This window comes from Uranotaenia lowii, unplaced genomic scaffold (assembly GCF_029784155.1).
Source record: "Uranotaenia lowii strain MFRU-FL unplaced genomic scaffold, ASM2978415v1 HiC_scaffold_511, whole genome shotgun sequence".
In the NCBI taxonomy this organism is placed as follows: domain Eukaryota; kingdom Metazoa; phylum Arthropoda; class Insecta; order Diptera; family Culicidae; genus Uranotaenia; species Uranotaenia lowii.
In genome coordinates this window covers 9,259-26,632 of record NW_026598436.1, presented here as the reverse complement: position 1 = coordinate 26,632, position 17,374 = coordinate 9,259, and the positions used below count along the sequence as shown (strand labels likewise).

The 17,374-nt window shown below is 35.7% G+C and overlaps 1 protein-coding gene across 3 annotated transcripts; it reads left to right on the top strand.

Annotated features, from left to right (window-relative positions):
• Positions 1–14,282: 14,282 nt before the first annotated feature.
• LOC129760218 (uncharacterized) lies at positions 14,283–16,098 on the top strand. Of its 3 annotated transcripts, none has more exons than XR_008740308.1 (5): positions 14,283–14,417; positions 14,485–14,619; positions 14,678–14,911; positions 14,980–15,105; positions 15,934–16,098. XR_008740308.1 is itself a non-coding variant. In XM_055757822.1 (4 exons), exons 2-4 carry the CDS (start codon positions 14,528–14,530, stop codon positions 15,977–15,979), a joined length of 372 nt encoding a protein of 123 aa, XP_055613797.1. In that variant the 5' UTR covers positions 14,283–14,417; positions 14,485–14,527; the 3' UTR covers positions 15,980–16,098. The 3 variants fall into 3 exon arrangements, 1 of the variants encoding a protein (XP_055613797.1); XR_008740307.1 differs by having other exon boundaries at positions 14,975–15,105; XM_055757822.1 differs by lacking the exon at positions 14,980–15,105.
• Positions 16,099–17,374: the final 1,276 nt, after the last annotated feature.

The window sequence follows — 17,374 nt, the reverse complement described above, 5'->3', positions numbered from 1 at the left end:
TATTTGATCAAAACCCAGGAATTATATAACAAAAATGGATAATAAATAAACTTAAAACATTGTTTTTTTTTTTTCACCAAAACTCGTCAGCAAATTTTGAAACTTTATTTCGGGCTTCCAATAATAAACTTGTATGAAAAAATTTCATAAAATTTGCTCAAAAAATTTCGTTTGGAAGCAAAAATACAATAATTCTAATAACTCAATTTGAATGTTGTGCTCGATTTTTGCAAATAAAGTGTAAGCAATTTGCAATTTCGCAAATAAAGTGGGCTTTTTCAACAAAATCCGGACAACCGCGCCCGTCCGAACTTCGGCGAAATTTAGTTTTAGGGAAAGTCCGGGCAAAACCGGGAATTCTGGAAAGCTTTCTCTATTCTCTACCATTCTTTCTCTTTTTGTGCTATTTCTTATCTACTTTTTCCTCATCCTTTATCTTTATATATGTTATCCAATTTTTACCATTTCGGTTTTCTATTCATTTTTTTCTACTTTTTCCTTATTCACTTTTTTTCCTACTTTCCACAACTCTTTTCAATAATTGGTAAAAGCCCAAAAAGTTTAAATTACGAAAAAATACGACTTTTCTTTTTTCAAAGTGTTTATCATCTGTCGAATATCCTGTCCTTTGAAGACTTGTGCTGTTTTAAAACACCGGATTATGAGGATCATTATTTTCGATCGATTGAAACCACAATCAGAAAAACAAAATTCCCATCACCAACCAGGATATTTGGATTGTTATGAAAACCATTTTTGACCAGAGGTAAATAATCTCACCCATTGGCCGGTTATAAGGTAAATTATTTCCCGAAAACTCTGTCCAAAATCTCCATGATGTTGTTGTTGTCTGTTGTTGTTGCTCATGTTGCTGTGTGGTTCATGTAGTGGATGGACCTTCTTCACCTTCTTTCGCCTCGAGGCGGGCATGACTTCATATTTACCACTTGCCACTTACCGGCAGCCTCCAAAACGCAGGCATCGAAACGACCTTTACGTAATAAGCCAAATTCGGATGATCGATCCGGTCCGGACGCGCCGCTAAAAATGGATTGGAGGGCGGCAGATGACTAGTAGAGGAATTTGTTGTCCGGGTGGATTGTTGGAGTTCACACTCTGCGCAGTAATACCTAACATTTCTCTTCCAATTGTGTCACGTAAAATATGGAAGAAAGATCTGAGCTCATCTGAATATCATCATCGACGGAGGGCAAAAGATAAAATTCCAACCGACCTCGGTTGAAAGTTTACTGAGGGGTCTCGATTTCGAGGTGGGCGTCTCCACCATCATCCGAAAGACTTTGGGCAACTCCATTTTAAGATCTACAGACGTTGGGGCCATAAAGTCCAATAGGAAGTGCTGATTTACCCAAATCTCCATGGGTCTTTCCTATGCCACACGGTGGAGCCTATTAAGAGCCATTTCACGGATTCAATACCTTCCAAGTGAAGGTTTCAGTAATGTGTGCCTTTTCGTCTTTCTTTCTTTCCATCTTTTGCATCCAATTCAAACAGCAATTCATTCACGTTTCGGCGCTTTGACTATTGCGAGTAAAGAGGCTGAGCTAATCGTGATGATGATGATGACGACGACGAGAGTAGGTTTATTTGGCAACCCGCCCCTTGACAAGCTTATTTCCAGTTCCCCGTGTTCGATTATGTGATTGATTATGATAATTTGGGACGTTGGTCGTTGTCATTCACTTCTCGCTGTCACTGCCTTCCTTTTCCCCGTTCCAGGTGTGATTGATCATTATGTGATCGTTTTGTTGGACGGACTTACGGCTTAAGCTGGTAAAAGAGAGTAACCAGCTGATATGCAGATCTGCATTTTACGAGAAATCAAGCTATTAACAGCTGTTTTATTTTTGATTGCCTGAGCCGAAATAATTGAGATATTTTTTTTCTTTTATTTAAAAACAATAAAATTTAGTATTAAATCGGTGAACAACAATTCGTTTAAAAACAAAAAGTAAAATTGTGAACTTTTCTTAACAATGGGAATTGAAATAAATTCAAGACAAAATCTAAATAATGAAGTTTTACATCTCAATGCTTAAATTTTTTCTACACAATATAAAAAATACGAAGTAAAGTAAAACTCTACCGGAGTTAAAATTTGTTGGGTTTAGTTTCGGCATTACACGCTTTTAATTAGGTTGCCTTAGGGAACATCCATAAATTACGTAACTACGTTTTTTTAACCAATTGGTTTATCCATCCCCAGTAACTACGTAATGCTCTAACAGAAGGAGGTATGCTTAGCGTTACGTAACGCTTCTTCTAAAACAATCATTCTTCAACTATTTTCACGTTATTCCAGCAGCATTTTTGCCAGATCCGATATTTTAAGCAAACTAAAGTAACATGTAAACTTCAATATAATTTAAACTGATATGTATTCGTCCCGAGGCCGGATTAAAGGGGCAAAAGGGGCAAAAGGCCCCCTTGAGTCGGGGGCCCCCCGAGGAAAAAAAATTTTACATTACTTAAATCCAACTACTTCAATTTCTACAAATCTATAGAAAAAAAATCAAAACTGGAAAATCGGAATGAAAAATTAAAATATAACAACAAGGGGCCTACGTGAAATAATATCTAGAAAAGTGTTTCAAGTAAACGGGGCCCCCTAGAGTAAGTATCCGGGTTAATACCAAGTATTATTATAAATTTTCATTTTTCAATCAATATTATTAAACTTTCCGTTGGTTTAAAATTCTAAACCGTTTTCCCTTCCTATTTTTGAAAATAAATGCTTGAAAAAACCTATCAAAATTCATGCTCTGAAAGGACACCCATTAGAGCTGGTGTCCCTCAGGGTAGTATACTTGGGCCAATTTTATATAATATTTTTACTTCTGATCTTCCTGATGTACCAGAAGGAAAAGGTAGAAGATCATTTGCTGATGATACTTTGCTTTCAGCCAAAGGTCGAAATTTACGAGTGGTACGCAGTAGATTGCAACAAAATTTAAATTCCTTTTTGAATTACTTGAAAATGTGGAAAATTTCTCCTAACGCTTCCAAAACTCAACTTATTTTATTTCCCCATAAGCCAAGAGCTCAATTTTTAAAACCTAATGAAAATCTTCCATAACTTTTAATGGAGTTTCATTAGAATGGTTTGATCACGTGAAGTACTTGGAACTTACACTTGATCGGAATCTTACTTTTAAAAATCAGATTGAAGATATCCAATCTAAATGTAATAAATATACTAAATCTCTTTATTCTCTCATCAACAGGAAATCCCGACTGTGCCTGAAGAATAAGATGCTTATTTATAAGCAAGTGTTTCGACCAGCGATAATGTATGCAGTTCCGATTTGGTCTGGCTGCTGCGCGACGAGGAAAAAAGCCATCCAGAGGATTCAGAACAAGGTTCTGAAAATGATTTTGCGGCTTCCACCTTGGCACAGCACCGAAGATCTTCATCGGATTGCGGTCATTGAATCTATCGAAGAGATGGCCAACAAAATCATCTCCAACTTCAGAGGCAAATCGATGCAGTCTTCCATCGCAGAGATTCGTTCTCTTTATAATTAGTTTTATTTTAGGATAGTCTTGAGTTTTAAGTTTAAAATATTTTTGCCATTACAGGATGTTCTCCTACATTAAATACTTGATTGCGCTCAGCAAGTTTAAATTTTATAAATAAATTTTAATTATCTAGTTAACTATAGGGCTCTGAACAGTTCATTATTGAGCTGAACACCTAATTTAATGTAATAATGTAATATAAATGTAATGATGAATTGATACAAATAAAGACATATTAAAAAAAATGCTTGAAAAAACTGTAGTTGCTTAAATTGGACCGATCGACAGTACAGAGTTTCTTTATTGAATTTCCATCCCAAAATCTGTCTAAGCAAAATTGGTATTGGAACATTTTAAACTGATTTAACCCAAAATTTTATCAGCTACTGTAAATTCAGTATATCATTTTCCAAAGGATCATTCTCAAATTATCATAAAAACGATCTAATGGTTGAGTTGCCAATATCATTGAGTGATTTTCTTAACATGAATGTTTCTATGTTTTCAATCTTATCTTTATCCAGATTCAATTAATTGAGATTTTCGAGTCTTGTGTTGTTTTTCAGTTACTAAAGTTAAGTTTCATGGTTTTTCTGAATTTTGAGAATTCAGGATCTTTGTTTAAGGTAATAAACTCATTTGGATTCCTTTTTTTCAACGATAACTGATTCTGTGATTCAATCTCAATTCTTTATTCAATCTCTATTTAAACATTCAATCTCTATTTGTATTTTGCACTTATACCCTTTGAGGGCATCCAACTAAATTTTTGTCACATTTAGAATAACAATTTGCTAACCATTTTTTTTAACTGATGAGAATCATATTCATAAACATATTCATAAACTTTTTTTTTGTGTTTCAAAGATTGATGTTCACATGTGGTGAAATTTCTGCTTTGGCTCTGATTGTAACTTTGAATCTTTTTTTTCAAACTTAATTCATAATTTTGTTTCAAAACTTGATTTGAAATTATGATTCAGATTTGAGACACTGAATTGTGGTTCGGAATATAACCTGATTTTTATTCTTGAATTCCTGAACTCCTATATCTGTATCTCTATGGAATTTGAGTTTAATTATTTTGTTTATTTTTTTAATTTTGTCTTCTATGTTTGAAATCTTCATTAATCTTCCCAATTGTCATGAGGTAAATATTTCCCGATGAAACAAAAATGAGAAATAAATTTTGCATTATTCAGCTCATATCAGAGCGTTCATTTTTTTAAAAAAATTTCTAAACTCTTCCGCGATGTTTGCACGTGATTTATCAACAATTTTTATTTGAAGTTACCAAAAACTATCGTCTAGGCAGACAACATGGCTATTTGAAGACAGTATACTGAACTCATCTTCAGTTCTTTTACACATTTGAAATGTTTTGTATTCTCTGGGAGAGCATTTGAAAAAAATCGAATCATAGGGGTTCCCCGAGAAAAATTGCCCCGGGCCCCTCGATGGCTCAATCCGGCCCTGATTCGTCCCATTTCTGAGATTTTGGGAAAGTTTTCTTTACGATTTGTACTACATTTCCGTGAAATAGCCGTTAAAAAACCGAATGTTATGAAGTAAAATAAATTTTGAAATTCAAGTTATGCTCCTTGAGTATAATAGAGTGAACTAGCAAGACATTTATCAAGTACAGATAAACTTGTTATAAAGCGATGAATAAGTTTAGAAGTGTTTTTTGGCGATTCTGAGCTCAATTTGGGATCACAACTTTAAAATGCGTTTTCTGATCTCTGAGTTTTTTCGCGATTCTAAGCTTAACTTGGGATCACAACTTAAAAATGCATTTTCTGGCCTTTTAGAAGCGTTTTTGGCGACTCTGAGCATGATTTGGAATCACAACTTAAAAATACATTTTCTGGCCTTTAGAAGAGGTTTTTGGCGATTCTGAGCTTAATTTGGGATCACAACTTTACATAAAATACGTTTTCTGCCCTTTAGAAGAGTTATTTGGCGATTCTGAGCTCAATTCGAGATCACAACTTTGAAATGTGTTATCTAGTCTTAAGAAGAGTCTTTTGGCGATTCTGAGCTCGAATTGGGATCACAACTTTAAAATGCGTTTTCTGGCCTTTAGAAGCGTTTTTTTGCCATTCTGAGCATAATTTGGGCTCACAACTTTAAAATGCGTTTTCTGGTCTTTAGAAGAGTTTTTTGGCGATTCCGAGCTTAATTTGAGATCACAACTTTAAAATGCGTGAATGTTATGAAGTAAAATATATTTTGAAATTCATGTTATGCTCCTTAGGTATTATAAAGTGCACTACACCCAAAATTCAGCCTCTGTGCCAATGGCGTGTAGTCAATTACATAGCATCATTGGTACAAGAAGATAACGCGACCGGTGCTGATTCGATTTGCTCCCACCGGCATTAACCTCCCAAGTCAACCGAATTGCGTATGTCTGAAAGAAACAAAATAAAAAAGATTTCACGTCCCTCCCTATCGCATCATAAGACGAAGAAGGATGGAAACAAATACCGGCCAACACCAGGCAGCCAGCGAACCGAGCACTGTGCGTGTGAATGTAGCAAAATGTCTGTTCAATCAACTCTAGTCGAAACGGGTCGAAACAAGTAGAAATGGATTGACAGTTGATCACCTGTCTCTTTCCAATTGACTTCGACCGATTTCTACCAAGTCGAAACTAATCCTGCTGCCGAGCTGGATTGGTTTCGACTAGTTTCAACTCGCTCCATTGAACAACGACCCGACTTGTTTCGACCAAAACATTGGCTCGTTGAACATCTATCAGTTGACAGAAACCAGTTGAAACCGATTTTTACTAGCGATTGAACGAAGCTAAAAGCAACAGCAAAAACATCCTTCTAATTCAATCCCTTCAATCCACCGGCAAACAACCACGGCCAAGCTGTGCGTGTGTATGCAGTAAAAGCAATAAAAAAAACATTGCTTCAATTCAATCAACCGGCAAAAAACCACGGCTAAGCTGTGCGTTTGTATGTAGCAAAAGCAACAACAAAAACATTCCTTCAATTCACCGGCAAAGCTGCCCGGTTTTAGCAGCTGTGTATATGTAGCGTGTGTATGTAATAGCAGGCAGTAAGCAAAGCACAGTTCTCATTCAATGGGTTTCCCTTTGCCTTCACTCCCGTTCCCTTTCCCGTTACCATAGCAAGACAAAGGACTACCTTGAAAGGCAGCGGCGGCGGCGGCAGAAAGCCTATGACAAATATCCCTCGTCCTGTATGAAGCTCAAATGGTACACTGGTTAGGATGTCGGACTGGCAAGACGTTCTAGTTGGTTTTATATTTTTATTTTCTTGTTTCTGGGATGAATTATCCAATAGGAAGGAAATCCCATAAAATGTTTTTCTTGTTTCGCTTCAATGTAGTGGTCATGCATAATTTTAGTTGGGAGCCGAGTCCTTATGCCAGTTACGGTTTTTCAAACATATCATCTTCGGCACAGTGCACATTTCAGCGCATTATCGGCACAGAGATTTGCTAAATAGGCATTGGATTTTTGCAACCTCTTCTATGGGTGTAAATGCCGAATGGAAGCCGATTCAAGCCTACCGGAATACTTCAAAATTCCTTGCAGGAAAAACCGTTTCGAGCCTTCAGATGAATTTGACAGTTGTTGTCCTGAGTTATTTTTCTATCCTAAAATCATCCTGCTATTTCAGCTGTTGAAAATACAGTACAAAAGAACAAGTGTGTGCACACTAAGATTGCAATTATTACGCTCGTGACCATAATCCTCTGAATTATAGGAAAACAACTCAAAATGACCCTTAAACTGCACACTAAGATTGCAATTATTCCGCTCGGGATCATCATCCTCTGAATCACGGGAAAACAGCTCAAAATGACACTCGAATTGTCAAAAACAAGAGGTTTTCCTGAGGCACATGGAGATGGCTGAACGATTCTCGTAGCACTTCATTTATCCTGAAATTCGAAGGCATTCTTTTTCGAATATTCAGGGCAACGATTTCCTGTAATACGTAACACATGAAAAATTTTCACCGTCATATGTGTTTGTGTTAGAGCATTGATCCGCAAAAACGATTGTTCCCGGTCATTAGTCGCGACAGTTGCAACCGCAGAAGCTGCTAAAAGTCGTGCGGAAACATTCATCGGCAAAGTGTCGTCCATTTCGGCGCGAAACTGTTAGTACAGTGTGAGGCCCAAAATTTCATTTTCAGGGCCGCTGCTGGTTCTGACGCCTACAAGACGCCTGATTAATAAACTGGATCTTATTATCGGTGATATTAGAAACATGAATATGTTGCTAGAGCAGGTAAATATTTAAGTAATATATACCGAAGTAATATTTATGTGTGACATTTTTTTTCTTTTGGCTTCCAGGTGAAATATGCTTCAAATTGGAAATAACACCGGAGAATGCCGAAAAAGTTGCACAGGCTGGAGAAAATAAAAACAGTGCCGATCAGCCGTCTAAAACAATGGACATTTCGATCCTTCAACTGAATTAATAGTTTAGGGTATAGCGAAAATTTAATAAATATTTAATAAAAATTTAGAAAAGATTTAATCATTGCTGAAAAAATTCCGAGTTTTTAAAAATGGTAGATGGAAGCCGATTCGAGCCTACAGAAACACTTCAAAGTTCCCTGCAAATTACAGGAGAAACCCGTTTCGAACCTTCAGATGAATTTGATAGTTGTTTTCCCGAGCGATTTTGCTGTCCTGAAATCGTCCTGTAATTTCAGCTGTTGAAAATACAGGACGAAATCCTTCCGATCACAGGAGAAAAGATTAAGTGTGTGCTTAAATTGTCAAAAATCAAAAGTTTTCCTGGTCCACCAGGAGATAGCGAACCGAATCTTGCAACAATCACTTGATCCTGAAATTCGAAGGTATTCTCTTTCGAATGTTCAATAAATCTATGAAATGCAGTGAAGAAATCCCCTGCCTTACGTGACATTGCAGAAATTACAATTACAATTGTGTTTGCCATTCGTGTTTTTTCGGTCATCGTTTTTTGATCACCACCGGTTTCTTGGTAAATTATAACGAAGAATAACAAAACTTTTTGTATCATCCTTCCTACAGCGGCTAGAAATGAGTTATTTTGCATACAAAAATTGTAAAACAAGGCAACGAATCAGTGTTTATTAAATATTAAAAATTTTCATCGTCTTTATTAAACTCTACTGTTTAAGATTTCCGTGTTCCATCCTTTCTTGTCGTCGACCAAGGATAAAAAAATAAAAAAAGAACAAATAAACATCAATAGCACACAAAACATTTCGAGGTCATTGAATACTCAAAAGGTTTATTTGAGAAAATCAGACCGATACAATTCTTGTAAATATGAATAATTAAACCCATCAGAAATATATTATATCTGGCTGCCAGATTCAAGCACCTTAAAAATATGTTTGAAATAGTTATGAATAGCCTAAGAGCAAATTCACTTGTGTTGGGAAAATGTCTTGGAAATTTCGACACTTGTAGCACATTTTGAACACTTTACCATAAAATAACGTTTTCAAGATATGCGGCCGTCGAGTTTTTTTACAACACGTGTTCTATTTTTTCATGCTGTGCGTCAAAACTAGCTCGATTTCTATCACATACGGCTGAAATAGAAACAGTGTTAAAAAAAATCAACACCCAAAGATCTAGAAAACATTTCTGCATGGAAAATTTTTCAAAATGTGTCAAAATGTTTACCACTTTTTCCCAACACGAGTGAACTAATAATCAAGGAAACTTATATCAGTGCAGCTCCATTCCTCAAAACTGCATCGGTTTCCCAGATGGCGCCATGCCATTAGAAAATGACCATCGAAAAAAAAACAAAGCATGCCATAAGCTCCCGTTGGCAACTGATAAATAAACGTGGGGCAAACAAAAGATAAAATCACTTTTTTAAACGCACCTAATATTTTGTTTACCGAAAACTATTTTTTTCAGAAGCACATCATTTTTTTAAAATCATTTGGAAACAACTTAAACTATACTTTCTTCATAGCAAAGTTATTTATTTTGCAAACGCTGCACTGAATCATAATTAAATTATTTAAAGTTTTTCAAATTTTAAGGATTCCATAATTGAAATCTTTTAGAATTTTTTATACATTTTTGCTTTAAACTAGTCAATTTTTTTTAACTACTTTTTCGTTGTCTAATTAAAATATTTGATTTTAAGATACACTTTATCTTTTTACCTGTGTTCGGGACGATTTCGCCCTGTATTTTCAACAGCTGGAATTACGAGACAATTTCAGGTTTTTCCCCAGATTTTTCCCTGTACATTCGAAGAGGTTTTTTCCCGTGTATTACAGGTAGTTTTGAAATTTTCCTGTAGGCTCGAAACTGTTTTAGTTAAAAAAAAAAAAAGAATTATTCATAATATGAAACGAGGTGGGCTTGTGATATATCTTACTGTTACTTTAGAATTATTCAGTATTGTCTTATGTACACTCTGAAAAATTGATGCTTATTTTGAGAAAAAGTTGTATTCGATAATTTTTTGTGTTATGTTGCGTATTTTGAGAAAAATGACGAATTGGAATTATTTTAGGTGTTGTACCAATGAATTGATATTGAATTTATTTTTTTCAGTATACTGTAACTGAAACAAGCGGGACGGCGAGACATTCAACAAAAAAGTGGGACTACTTTAAACTGATACACCGTGGGGGAACATTTTATTTTCCACCAATCCTGGTTAAAGATGAATAAATGTACTTGTCATTCTTTTTTGTTTTGATTATAGTTGTTTTACCATCTGTATCGCATTTGCAGTTGGCAGACAGTTATTAAACATTAATCCGGTGCAACTGTGTTCGATGATTACTTTTGATCTCGAACTCACGGAAATCGGTTCAGGAAGCAACTGACTTGCCAACTGAGCTATATCACAAGCCCACCTCCTTTCATATTATCAATGATTCTTTTTGTAACTAAAACAGTCTCGAGCCTACAGGAAAATTTTAAAACTGTAATACTCGGGAAAAAACCTCTTCGAAGGTACAGGGAAATTCTGGGGGAAATCCTGAAATTGTTCTGTAATTTCAGCTGTTGAGAATTCAGGACAAAATCGTAAACCACAGGAGAAAAGATAAATGGATAAAAAAATCAAATATTTTAATTAGACAACGAAAAAGTCGTTAAAAAAAATTATTGTCCAGTTTAAAGCAAAAATGTAGAAAATTTTTCTCAAAGATTACATTTATAGAATCCAGAAAATTTGAAAAACTTCAAAAAATAACAGAGGAAGAACCAATTAATTGTATCGGAGATAAACAAAGCATATTTATAGAAGAGAAGTAGACAAAATGAGAACTGACTAGGCCTAAGTAAAAAAAAGATATGGAAGAAATAAGAAAATAAAACGAATGATGCGAGATAAATAAAAATGCGAAACAAGAAAGGTGAAAAAATAGGGACAGAATGATTTCACACGGCAACAAAATTCACAATTTTCCGAGGTGCAAAGAATCTGAGAACTAATTTTGACAAACTTGGGGGCGCTAAATCTGATACCAGATTTTCTCTATCAGCTTTCGTTTTTGGGAAAAAATTTGAAAATGGGTAAAAAAATGGTGATTTGTAGAATATTACAAACATTATGAAGATACAGGATCAAAGCAATGGTCAGCTTTCCGCGAGTAATTTTGGCTACTGAGAAAAAGTTATAGGGGTTTCCTGAATGTTTTGATTTGCTCACGGGAATAATGACAGCTAGCTGTAAAATTTGTTTAAAAAAATTCCCTCTTGAGGATTTTGAGAAAGTTTGAAAGAAAATCAAAGTCGAATCTCAAAAACCAAAAACAATCTAGAGTGGTGCCGGAATGATTGATAATTTTTTTTGCTAAACTTCCTGAAAATTGCGGAATTTTATTTTTTTTATCATTGTATCTGTGAAATTAGAATAACTAGGAATATTCTGAATGTTTGATTGAATGAAAGGAAAAAAATATTTAAAATCAGCTTTAGTTTTTAATGTCGGTTGGTATGGTTATCAATCATAAAAGATTAGTTTTCATCAAAACATTTAAAACTTCCATACGTCATATTACCAAAATAATATATGATAGATCAAACCTGACAAATGATTCGAATTCAGGATGCAAATATCTTCAGAAAAAAGTTTTTGATACAAAAGCACCAAAAATGCTGATCTCCTGTGTTATCAAGAAGGAAAGAATAGAGAAAAGAAAAGAACATTTAAGAACAATGTGATGACATTTTTAAAAAAACAAAACTTATGAAAAAAAATGACAAATACGCAAAACTAATGTGATAAATATGATAAAAGCTAAACATAACATAAAGCTTGCAGCATTTAGAATTAGAACAAACTTATATGACCATAATTATGGTCATATTGTGGCGCTCCTGTGGACGGATTTGGAAGTTCTTGGCACCCACGTGTCGGGAATTTTGTCAGCTTCACACAAGGGGGGTAGAAAGAAGGTGATACAATCTTTAAAACTTTAGAATCAGCCATGTTGATTGCTTTGTTGCGTTTGTTTACTTTTAGTCCATACAGTAGTTGAGACCTAAGCTTGCCTTTTCATTTTAGCACACTGTTAGTTTGTGAACAAAGATAATGAGCATCACCCCACTTCACCGCGCTTTTCACACCTACTTACTGTAAAAGTTAGAGAACCTAGTATTTCAATGACCTTGGCTTCACGCATGTATTTTTGACATTCCGCAAATCGACTATCTTTGCTAACAATTAACATGGAAGCCGGAAAAAGGGAAAAAATTCAGCACAGTTTTTTTGGAAAATCCATTCAGATTTTTGAAGGTGATGAAAAGTATTAGAGAAACATGAGGTATCAAAGAAAGAAAGAACATAAGCAACAAATATCATGAAATTTTCGAAAAAGATATAACTGCTCACCGGTAAGACTTGAACTCGGGATCTCCGGAAAATCCATTGTGGTCTGCATCTAGGCTAGCTTAACAGTTGAAATGGCCCAGAAATGTCGTATGGCGCGTTATCAAACGGTATAAAGAAACATTGACGGCGATTTGGAAGCCTCAAGCCAAACATCGGAGTGGAACTGTTGACCGGAAACAGCGTGATAAGATTTGGAAGACGTTTAAGAGGAATTCCAATCTGTCGGTCCGTGATTTGGCCAGGAAATCCGGTGCTGCCCATAGAACCGTGAGGAGAATTCGACTCCGAAAGGAATCAAGTTGTATCGAGCTAACAAACAGCCAAATCGGACCATAAAACAAAATTGTGTGGCCAAAATCCGTGCTCGGAAGCTATACGGCCAGGTGCTGACCAAATTCGAAGGATGTTTTCTGATGGACGATAAAACCTATGTCAATTTATGATTTGGCAGGGCATTTGCAGCTGTGTTTGCCACAGCGAACGAAAGATTTCGTTACGAATAAGACAATGGCGTCGGAACTATACAAAAAATGTCTTTTTGTTGTTGTTGTACAATTGTTTAAAACGGGTTTTTAGCCTTAAACTTTTACCCTAAAAAATGTCTTTCAAAACAAACTTTGCTGTTCATTCGATCCCACGACAAACCCGTAATCAAGGTTGCCGAAATCACAGAAAAATCTGTAATTTCACAGAGTTTTGAGCAAATTTTCATCACAGAATCTGTGACACGGAACACAGAATTTTGAAATATTCACAGATTTCACAGAATTTTTGCATTTTGAATGGATTTCCAAAGTAATAATTTTTTGGGGGAAAATAAAATATAGATTTGAAACTTTGAATTAAAAACGTATGACAAGTTTGGTTACATGGGTGGCAAAACTCCTCAGATCGGCTTGTCCAGTGAAAGAGAGTGCAATTTTTTTTCGTCTGCTCCCCCAACCAGTGCGGGGAGAGATAAATCGCACTGATATAAAGAGTGAGATTGTCAACACATAAGAGTGAGCGAGAGCATTCACATCCGCTGATGAAGAGAATTCCCTTCTCCGGAAAAATCTGTTGCGCAATGTGCTGAGGAGATTTCGAGAGCTAACTCAGTTTATTCTTGGTACGTTCACGAGAAAAGATGCTACTTTCCGAATCAAAACTCCCAGCGGTGTCCTGATTTTCTAGAAGCCGTCCTGATCTTAATTGCAATTGATTTTGTAATGAAAACAGTTTAACCTCTTAAACCAATGGTAATCTTCGGTTCAGATGATATTTGAACGGTTTTTTCGGTATAAACTAAAAGCCACCTAACTTCATATCTCTTCTGCTGCATAAATTAAGGCGTATACTGCACCGCTATTTCGCCTTAGTTTATGCAATCTAAGAAGAGCTGCATTTTATTTCCACCAATCTACTGGGGTCCGGCAAAATCCTGGTTTTTGTTCTTCGCGGTGTCCTGATTTTTTGATGAAACCACCTGTTACCTCTTCTTCGAACGCTACCTTTTGCAAAAAACAAGAAATCAAAACAGCTAACAGCAGTGGGCAGGGATGCTTTTCTCCGTGGGGATTTTACGGAGCCGGAGAATTTCAACACCACACTATTATTGCCACGAGCTCTCCGGAGAAATTGTTAGTTTTTCACCACTTTCTATCTGCTTTCGTAGTACTCGGGTGTCATAACACTAACTCAATATCGCACCGCCACCAGATCCTCACACGGAAAAATTGAGTTAATCATAAAATGTATTGCAATTACAGGTTCTAAATATCTTAGCGGTTGTTGTTCAAAATTTGTGTTTTCCCCATTCAATTCTGAGTAGTTTTGGGTTGACAGTATACAGATGTGAACTAAAACATGATTATTCAACTCTGTATAAACAGTTTGCTGTTGTTGGAAAGCTTTGGACAGGGGTGTCGAAGCGAAAAAAAGAAAAAAAAATTCCAACATTTTCATTTTCATTCTTCATTTTTTACTTTACTTTTGCAGAATGTATCGTTTCTTTTCCTTTAAACTTCGTAAAGTGGTGAGTATAGATGTAAGAATTTCGATTAACTTCAAACTTCAATATTTTTGTTGTTATCTAATTTCAGACTGACTTGGCGGAAGAAAAATCTCCCTGGTTGGAGCTGTTCGATGAACATCAGGAAACAATTGAGGGGATACGAGTTATGGTTATCCCGTTCTACTTGGGTTGCCACGATGAGCCGACTGCTTCCGTTGATTGGGTAAGAATTATTAAATTAAATCAACAATAATTCAATAATGTTTCTTTTACGTTTTCAGTATCGCAACAGAGAAGAATACCAATCATGATAAAGGAACAAAGCAAATCACAGGGGGTAGACAAAAAGGAGAACAACAAAGATTAATCCGGTATTTCCTATTTCAACTCGGAGGAGTACGATTAGAAAAACCGTTCACAAGAACAGCAGCAGAAAACAGCATCCGAATCCGGTTACAGAAGAAGCCTATAGGACCGGCAATGAGGCGGATGTTAATCGAAATTTCAAGCAAAAGGTATAGACACTTGAAGTTTGTGATTTACTTTTTCAGATTCTCCCTATTTTTTTTTTACTTCAGCACAGGCGACTGAAGGTGCGGAAAAGTGCCGAGGAAGGATCTCCTCCGGACATCGTCTTCGGTGGATGTGCATCGAACAGTTCTTCCGACCGAGAACAAGAAGTCGATCCCTCTATGTAAAGCAAAAAAATGTGAGTACATATTAGTAAAACGCACAAGCCCATAGAATACATCGGGTATCTTAAAAAGGTTTTCTTCCTCTTTACCTTCAAAATTAAACTGAAATGCTATCCTATTTGTCAATTTTTTTTTTTAATTACGTTTGATCCAATACCCACTTTTTTAGTTTTAGTCAAAACATCCTACAACTTGCCGTGTCGATTGGGTTAACTTATTGTTCAATTGTTCAAAAATGTATTCTCAAAACTTAGCAGAATTATTTTTATTTTTAGTCTGACAAAACTCAAAATTCCAATATGACAAAATTTTACTTAAGATTTTAAATACCTTAATGTAGGGAATAATGCGAGTGGAAAATATCTTGAATAAAACAATGCTAAAATGAGCAAATGAAATATTGGTAACCCTAGTATGAAGAAAATAAACATTGCTGTGCTCGTCAACTGGTGTGAGTGGCTCTTGTGGAAGCATTCGTTCAAACGAGAGAGGAAAAACGTGTAGAGTTGTAGAAGAGCAGAAGAGAATGTCGCCACGGGAATAGAAGTGGACTAAAGCTTCAGTTTACAGACTAATGTAGTGAGAAACGGGTCGTTTTGTGAATCTCGGCGTGGAAAAAAAGAAATTATCGCGAAAGAAAATGGCGATTATAATGGTCGGTTTCGACACTTAAGATTTTTAAATTTTCGTTGAAATTCCAATTTAGAATAAGAGCTGAAATAGTTTAGATTCAGAATTATAACTATATTTAAAAAAAACAATTTTTTGTAGAGTTAATTGTATATACAGTGCAAACTGATTATTGTGCTATAACTAAATAATAAAATTTATTTTTTTTTCAGATTTTACATCCCGTCCTGGCATATGAATTGGGCAACATTGCCATGAAGAAGTACCGCATGATGGAAGTTTCAAGTTGAGCCATGAGTTTGCCGCCAAAATAAAAAAAAACTATATTCCGGCACAAAGATGATCGATTTCATATTAAATTGACAATAAAGATTCAATTGCTAGGTAAAAAATAATTTTTGTCGTTTTTTTGAGAAATTGCATTAATTTTCACTTTTTTTGAAGAAATCTTGAAGTTGCATGGGCATCCCCATGTCAAAATATACAGAATTGACTAACTGGCTGAAAGCTTTCCAATGTGTAAAAGCTTTTTGCTCACGCTCTGTGTAAAGCGCCCAAACATAAAACTAAGTGGAGACACTTTTCTCGAATCTGTATGGATTTTTATACAGAACAGAGTAACTTTGTTTACCGTGCACATTAGAGCATAAATGTTTGCACCGTAGAGCACCGTAGAGTGGCACATTTTCTCACCGACGAGAATCACCTGCGTTTTTCGGTGGCTTGGCTTTGCCGAACGTAAGGTAAGCTGGAAGTTGAAAGTGATATGCCATAAGACGGTAACCATTGCTTAGTCATTCTTACAGGTGTTTGTCAAATGATCGTTTTTAGTGATGCATCAGTTGATCGATTTATTTTGGTTGATGTTAAAAACCTTCCAAAACATTTGTTTTTAATTACAAAAATCACTTCGCTAAAAACATATTATTTCCAGGATTTTTATCACTCAATGCCATTTTTCCCTTAAAAACCAATTTATGAACGCTCTGTATAATAAGGTTTAAAAATGTTATGATCTGATAAATACGAAATCTTTAAATACTCTGCCCAAACTTTAAAAAAGTTGTAATGATTTTAAAAAAATAGGTTTTCGCAAAAACAATATTCTTCATTTATAGAAATCTTATATACATGACAGCTACGGATATGTAAACATTTCTTTTTCAGATAAACAAACTTTTTCTTTGTTGCCAGTCCAATTGGAATTGCCCCTTCAAGTATACTATCACACGAAGTACCCCTTAATGTATACAATCACCTGCAATGTTTTCGTGTTCAATAATTGGATCGATCGGTTTTCTCGGTGGTGAATGTCGGGAACATAAGAGCTCTGATTCTCACGCTCGTTGGTGTTGAATTTAAAATTTCTCTCCAGTGGTGTTAAGCGGGCCATAGACTACACAAATTGGCCTGTACAAATTCGATGTTTCCACGACGATTGTTTGATCTATGCTCGCCCATACACTATACAAACATATTTCACGCGAACACAAATGATTGCTGGCGAAAACAGCAACAGCAACAAAAAAAACCATCTCCACCCCGGCTGGGAGAATGTTTTGTACAAAATATTTCGATCCCGACCGATTTTACTCCAACCGTTTGGGCGCTCATTCAAGCAGTGCCATACACTATGCAAATCGTGCTCACAGC

Excerpts from the sequence above, each read along its gene's own strand:
- LOC129760218 (XM_055757822.1), top strand. The coding sequence starts at position 14,528 with ATGAACATCAGGAAACAATTGAGGGGATACGAGTTATGGTTATCCCGT. Across the intron at positions 14,620-14,677 it reads CGACTGCTTCCGTTGATTGG|TATCGCAACAGAGAAGAATA; the intron begins GTAAGAATTATT and ends TTACGTTTTCAG. Across the intron at positions 14,912-15,933 it reads ATCGAAATTTCAAGCAAAAG|ATTTTACATCCCGTCCTGGC; the intron begins GTATAGACACTT and ends TTTTTTTTTCAG.